Source organism: Adelges cooleyi, unplaced genomic scaffold, assembly GCF_023614345.1.
Source record: "Adelges cooleyi isolate 19-005CV unplaced genomic scaffold, UGA_ACOO_1.1 ACOO_flye_CR_arks_rails_tigmint_CR_PRNA_108, whole genome shotgun sequence".
Lineage (NCBI taxonomy): Eukaryota > Metazoa > Arthropoda > Insecta > Hemiptera > Adelgidae > Adelges > Adelges cooleyi.
The window spans coordinates 3,068,493-3,075,703 of NW_026095761.1; the positions used below are offsets into that span (position 1 = coordinate 3,068,493).

The window sequence follows — 7,211 nt, forward strand, 5'->3', positions numbered from 1 at the left end:
TTTAAAAAATTCCCCAGAAATACCACACATGAGCACGCGGTCAGGTCCGGAATTTTGCGATAGCACTTGCTCGGTTCTAAAGTGGCTGAGATTTTTTTCCTATAAAAATGTTCTTTAGTTATCTCGGCAAGAGCGGCATATTATGATAGTTTCATGCACGTCTCTGCCGTGTGGCACAATAGGGGCTTTGATCGTTAAACTAACAATTTTAATTAGAGTTTTGCAAATTTTTAGATTTTAAAGAAGTTCAAAATATTATGCTAATATGCACTGACAAAATTTAAAAATATTTTTATTAAACATTGATAAAATAGTCTTAAAAAAAAATGCTTAAACCTGATCAATATCCATTTTCACCTCCGCAGCGCTGCATAAAGCATATGTAATATAAATGTTTTATCATATATCATGCATATTTTGTGATTACAGTCATTGAGAACAGATTTAATTGAAATATAGCTGTAGAAGTTATGTATACTTAGATAGAGTATCAACTGTAGACGGATCAACATTTGAATACATGACGTTATTGAACATTTTGTAAAGGTATCATTTTTTATTTTATGTAGCAAAAAACAACTAGAGAAATTATTATAATTCCTATTTTGATTTTTATAGACAATTATGCAATATTTATTTATTCTGAATTATGCAAAAACAATTTTTTTCTACGAATTCTGTAGCGGACAATTTGTCCACATTTATGTTGTAAATGTGTTAAAACTTAAATAAAAACCCGCTCATTATTTATCAGTTTTTAGGAACAATTTGATGTGATTTTTTTCACGTTTGTCCCAATTCACTATGCGTCGTCCCGGTTCGATGCGTTTTTATAACGACAGACGGTAAAAAAAAAACAATCCAATAACCGCAGCTATACGCTGGGCCGGCCCAATCCTTTCGTTTGCGACGCGATGGTGAGGAAAAATCAAAAGGAACGGGAATAAAAAAAAAACAAAAAATATAGGTATCGGCGGCGGCTGCGGCTTACACACAAGCGCAGAACGGTGGGCGTGTGTATGGGCCGCGTTTTGGAGGTGGTGGCGGCGGCGGCGGCGGCGGTGGCGGTGGGGATACGCCGGTCCGTTGGGGTAGGTTAGCCGCCGAGCCGGACGGCCGCACCAGATGAACCTGCGATAATCGCCGTCAACAGACCGGTCCACGTAGCGTTCGTGATCGCCAGTACGTACCCGTGCGATCCACGTCGATCACGTGCACTCTCTATCGCTCTCTCTGTGTTTGTGTTTGTGTGTGTGTGTATTTGTTTGTTTGAGTACAACTCTTGTTTGTTATCACCCGTCCGCGTAGCGACGACATAAACATTTCGACATAAATACTAGTAATAATAATATAACAAATAAAAAGAACAAAAACCAAACGTTCCGGTCGTTGGATCCGTCGCTGGAAAGTTTGATTATTTTTTTTTTTTTTTTTTAAATTATTATTGTTTGTTTGCCCCTCCTCAAAAAAACTATTTATTCCGAAATGTTAATGACCCCCTCGAATCGTTCAGAGTCGGCCGTCGTGACCATTTGAAGACCATCACTCAAATAAATGCGTTATCGTTGACGAAAAACCCATCAAAAGCTGTGATTTGCAAAGAAAACAAAAAACATACAAGGTGAGTGTCTTTGAAATATTTCAATATACAAATTATTTATTACAATATTATCGACATTCCGTCTGAAAAACGATAACATTAATGCGTCCCTCGCGAGTCGAGGATGGTTTTTAAAATTTTTTTTTGTCTTACCTTTGTGTGCCATAAATTATATTCACACACACGGTATATGTGATACCGTTAATTCTTTTGGACAGGGTGAGTGTGTGTGTCCGACGGATTTACCGGTGTATATTATAATGATGAATGATGATAGATCAAATTAAACACACGTACACAATCCGGCCAATTACGGCGTTTATCGTTTATCTGTCTCGGCATAATGTTATATTGTACCTAATAATTGTATTGTCCTCTGAACTTTCAGATGCGATAAATCACTTTGGTACAATAATAATTAAAACCCGCCGCGGCGGAATAAAGTATTTTTAATAATTACGAAATTTCCCTGGGCCCGTATCGCCGGCTTTTTTGGCTCTATTTAATATCAATGAAAACATTGATAATAACAACATTATTATTAGGTGTATCGGTAATTGGGCCCAAGTACCGTTTTTTTTCCGTCCGTGTTTTTACCGGTTAACATAATGTGTATGTACATATATGTGCGTAATATCTGGTCAATTATTATTATTACCGTCACGGACGTTTCGTTTAAAAATATGAGTTTCGCCGATAAAACCAATCGTCGGCCTCTAGACTTGTATAATAAAAAAATCAAAACTATACCTACTTTTTTTTCCACCGCAAAGCCATCGTTATTACAATAAATGATAGCAAGTAAATAGCGCTGTGATCACGCATCGACCCAATCAACCGATAAAATTATTATAGATATATTATGTCACCCCCCACAGCGCTTCATAATACTATTTATGCATACATTTCGTATTATAATAATAAAGATAATGATACTGTCATGTACCTTGTAAATATATATATATGCGTAGACAAGAATGCGACAGGCATTTTTATTTAATTTTGTTATTTATGGTTTAGCATTTTTTTGGTATTACATTGAAGTGATGGGAACGCAATAAGAAAGATTAGGAGTGATTTTTAGAGAAAAAAAAAATAACATTTTTATGTTACGGTCAATGTTATCGATATTTCTAAAATTAATAAATTGTTAATATCGTAATGTACAAAATGTTTCATTTGCACATACCGTATGTAAGAACCCTTTTGGTCCTCATCACTCCAAAGGCCACACTTTGGATGACCGCGATGCTGTTTTTACTTACAGTGCTAAGACAGACAGCGTTTATTTTCAACAAAATGATTTTATTAATAATTATTATTATCGTCTATGAGAATTGCCGACAATCGTCCTACTACCCAATTTCACACATTATGCACATTTTTCAAAGCTGTGTATTTACCATATTCGGTATGAACGCGGTGGAGATTTCGATTTTCCGTCCACAATGTTCTAAAATATAAATACAAGTCGTAAAAATAACGTTCAATATTCTCTCCGGTCTGTACTCGGGTTTTTATTTTGTTTTTTCCCACCCCCGGCGTGCTTTTTCATCCCCCAAAACGAAAACCATTTTCTCGAAAACCGCACGCACGCGGATCGCGCTTTCGGAGAAAAATATAAGAAGTACAGCCGATGCCGGAGGGGCAGAGTTGAAGGGGATGGAAAAAAAGTATATATACGTCTCCTCACTCTCTCTTCTCCTCCTCGTCTTATTCATTAGAAAAAGGCCCCGTGCTCGAAGAGGCATTTATTTTATGGCTTTTTGTTTTGTCCAGGGAACGGGTCGGCCATTTTTCCTCTTCCACCCCTGACGCTCGCCTCTGCATACCGCCGCCCCCTCAAGTTTCTTCCACACTCGGCGGCGGTGGCGAAAACAAAAATGAAAAACTCGACCCTCGCGGCGAAAACGATTTTTTACCCGCTCGCTCGGCCTTCTTTCTCACACTGCGCCCCCGGTCCAATCAATACCGGCAATCATCGCTTCTCTCCGTGTGCGGCGGCAGCGGTGGCGGCCAACCTCGACGACATGCGCCCTAAAATCCACCCGGGCTTTTTTCCCTTTTTTTTCTCCTTTTTTCCTTTTTTTTTTTGTTTCATCACCGTCCTTTTTCTCCCTCGCCTCCTTTAAAAATCAATCCGACGTTATTATATTACCCACTAGCTCGCACACATTTTAACTCGTTTTATCTCCCAACAATGCAACCGTTCGGCGCTCGTCGTCCTATAAAATACCCAACGAAAATACTTAATATTATTTTTTTATTTTTTTTTTATTTACAACAATTTTTCTCTCTCGTGTTCGCAGAAAGTAAAAATGTTTTTGGAAAACGAACACCAGCCGATCATGAGCCACTCGCCGTACGACCTGGCCCGGCCCGCTATGGATCACCACCATCACCTACACCATCATCAGACGGTGGCCGCAGACCTGCACCACCAAGACGACTCCGAAGGCCGGAGCACGGCCAGCTCGCCGACGTCCATTTACCGGGACCTGTCGGGATGCGAGGACTTCGACTTGAAAATTCCCAAGCCGTCCGGCGGAATGGGCTCCGGCGCCGGTAACAACAACAACAACATCAACAATAACAACAAGGAACAGAAACCCAAGAAACACAAGTGCAAGCACTGCGGCCTGGAGTGCACGGAGAAAGTTCAGTACTGGAAACACATCCGCACTCACATCAAGCCGGAACAGTTGCTCGAGTGCCCGAACTGCGAGTTTGCCACCGACCTGAAACACCACTATGAGTACCACTTGCTCAACCATACGGGCGCCAAGCCGTTCACGTGCCCCGACTGCGACTACAAGTGCGTCAGCAAGTCCATGCTCCAGTCTCATCTCAAGTCGCACTCCAACGTGTTCCAGTTCCAGTGTTACGACTGCGGGTACGCTTCCAAGTACATGCACAGTCTCAAACAGCACCTGAAGAAGCGCGATCACCGGCCGGCCACGCCGCTCAACCCGGACGGCACGCCCAATCCGGACATCGTGATCGACGTGGTGGGCAACCGCCGCGGTCCTCGTCAGAACAAAAAGCATAGTCGACACAACCCGTACCACCAGCATCAGCATCAGCAACAGCAGCAGCAGCAACATCACCATCACCACCACCAGTCGGCCGTGATCCACTCGGACGACAGCCACCCGTCGCCGTACTCGATGCAACAACTACTGCAGATACCCACGACCGGCGCTTCGATGCAGTACTCGACGGCCGCCGAGTCGTTCATGTATTCGATGATCACCAAGCGCACCATGGAGATCGCCGACTACCAGGCCGAGTACTTGGCCATCAAGAATAACAACAACACGACAGCGGTGGACGACAAGATGGACATTCAGTGTCCGCAGGACCTGGTCAAAGTTGATTTGGCCGTCAGCGGTGGCGACAGGACGCCCGAACCGGCGGAACCGCACCCCGCCCAGCCCATTGCCGTCGTCGCCACGGCCATCACTGCGGACACGCAGGGCCCGTTGAACCTGAGCAAAGACTCGGTGACGCCGCGAGCGGCCGGCAGCAGCAGGCGCAAGGGCATAGCGTGCAAGCTGGAGAGACCGGAGCCGGCCAGGGCCCTGGAACCCGTGCAGGCTAAAACGCCCGAGCCGCAGGACGAAGTGGTAATGAAGGACGAACCGGCCGCCGACAAAGAGGACGGCACCCACTTGTGCCACCACTGCGACATTATCTTCAAGGAGAGCATCATGTACTCGATGCACATGGGTTTCCACAGTTTCCGGGACCCGTTCGCTTGTAACCTATGCGGCGAGATCACTGCCGACAAGTTTTCGTTCTTCGCTCACATTGCTCGAGTGCCGCACAGTTAGGCGGCCCTCGACGTCGACGGCGGCTAAGAGATAAATAATATAGTACAAAATGAAAAAAAAAAAAATGTTTTTAAAAAAACTTGTATAAAATAAAATGTAAATAAGTCTTCTCGCCTCCGAGACATTGCGCGCGTTGTATAGTATAGGATTTATTGTATAAAGAAAACATAAATACCGTTACTCTCCCAAAGACCGCCTCTTGCCTATACTTACCGTGTTTAAGTTATGTTTTTTTTTATTATTATTTTATTGACAATTAATCGTTTCGGTGTCGTGAGAATCGCATCTTCCGCTCGAGTATATCGGAAATGCGATTTTCACGACCCCGACGGTCGTTGTGTCGACTCTGAAATGTTAAGCCTCTGCTGTTAACGTTTCAGAGTCGATTGCCAAAATTATAATAATAAAATAAAACCACCTCACAGCGATTATGAACCAACGTTTTGACCCGAACAAAGCCTCACGAGCGAAATGCAATTTTTTTTTTTTGTTTCAGCGGTTTTTGTTTGTTTATTTTAATTTTTTTTACGTTTTCATCGTAGAAAAAAGTGGGTAGGTACACACAAACGCGTTTGATTGTTTTGTATTTCCCTTTCGGTCCGGTCGACGGGTCGAATTTAACAGATTTTAATAAAAATTATATACATGTTCTCAATAATTTAAGTTACACGTATCAATTTTTTATCTCGTCGCCGTTTTTTCTTGTACATTATTTAGATTATAATATTATTATGACCTTTTTTTTTTTTATAAACAATCTAGTCTCCATTATTATTATTATTTTTATTATTATTATTATAATATTATGTACGCTGACCGTTATCGCTTATATTATCTCTCTCTATCTATCTATCTATCTCTCGTTCTCTTGCTCTCTACTTCTTTATAAACTTAGGTTATACTATATATACATATATAAATTGGTAAAAAGTATTATAAAATTTGTTTTTTTTTAAGCGTATAAAAATAATATTTTGGTTTTTTTTTGTCGTGTTCGTACCTATATTATATTTTGTGATAACATTAAGGTTGTTGTTGTTTGGCGACGGCATCGATTGTGTGGGCTGGTTAAAATTGCTAACTAATATAATATTTTTACAAGCAAAGTGAAAAAGAAACTCATTTTTGTTTTCCCTCGCGGTGTACATTGTATAATTATATATACATATATATTATACAAATATATACACGAGTGATGGTTTTTTAGTTTATTTTAATTTTAATTGTAAAATAATCAAGTCCGAAAAAAGTATTAATGACATACATATGTATTTTATTTTTTTTTTGTTTATCGTCGCGGTGCTTGAATGTATTTTGTAAATAAATAATAATAATTATAATATATCAACGATCCTTACGACTTTCGGCGTTTTTTATTTTATTATTTTAATTAATAACAATATATTATACATTTGGAACACAGGATTGTTTTATCTATGAGGTTTATCCAGTTTATTTATAAAAATATGTCTAGTCAATCTCAGAACCGCGGTGGCATTTAATTTAATTACTCTGTAAAGGGTCTAACTAGGTCTATGGGTGTATAAAATAATTTGTGTATCCTTGTTCTACATCTTAATATGTAGGTAAAAAATATGATAGCTGAACAGTTTTACCTAAAAACGACTAACGACAATATCTCGAACGATATCGAAAGTATTATTATTTTTTACCGCCGAGTACAAACGATAAACGGTTAGTTAAATAAAAAAAAAACATTTTAATTTTAATCTTCATCGCTGCGAGTGAATATAATATCTACATATATAAATAATTAT

At 40.1% G+C, this 7,211-nt stretch overlaps 1 protein-coding gene across 1 annotated transcript; it reads left to right on the plus strand.

Moving 5' to 3' along the window:
• Window positions 1–1,144: 1,144 nt before the first annotated feature.
• LOC126839531 (protein hunchback) lies at window positions 1,145–6,769 on the plus strand. The gene is made up of 2 exons (XM_050574891.1): window positions 1,145–1,621; window positions 3,910–6,769. The coding sequence occupies exon 2, from the start codon at window positions 3,919–3,921 to the stop codon at window positions 5,431–5,433; it is 1,515 nt and encodes a 504-aa protein (XP_050430848.1). The 5' UTR covers window positions 1,145–1,621; window positions 3,910–3,918; the 3' UTR covers window positions 5,434–6,769.
• The last annotated feature ends 442 nt before the right edge of the window (window positions 6,770–7,211 follow it).

Bases quoted from the DNA above. Each gene is read 5' to 3' on its own strand.
- LOC126839531 (XM_050574891.1), top strand. From the start codon at position 3,919: ATGTTTTTGGAAAACGAACACCAGCCGATCATGAGCCACTCGCCGTAC.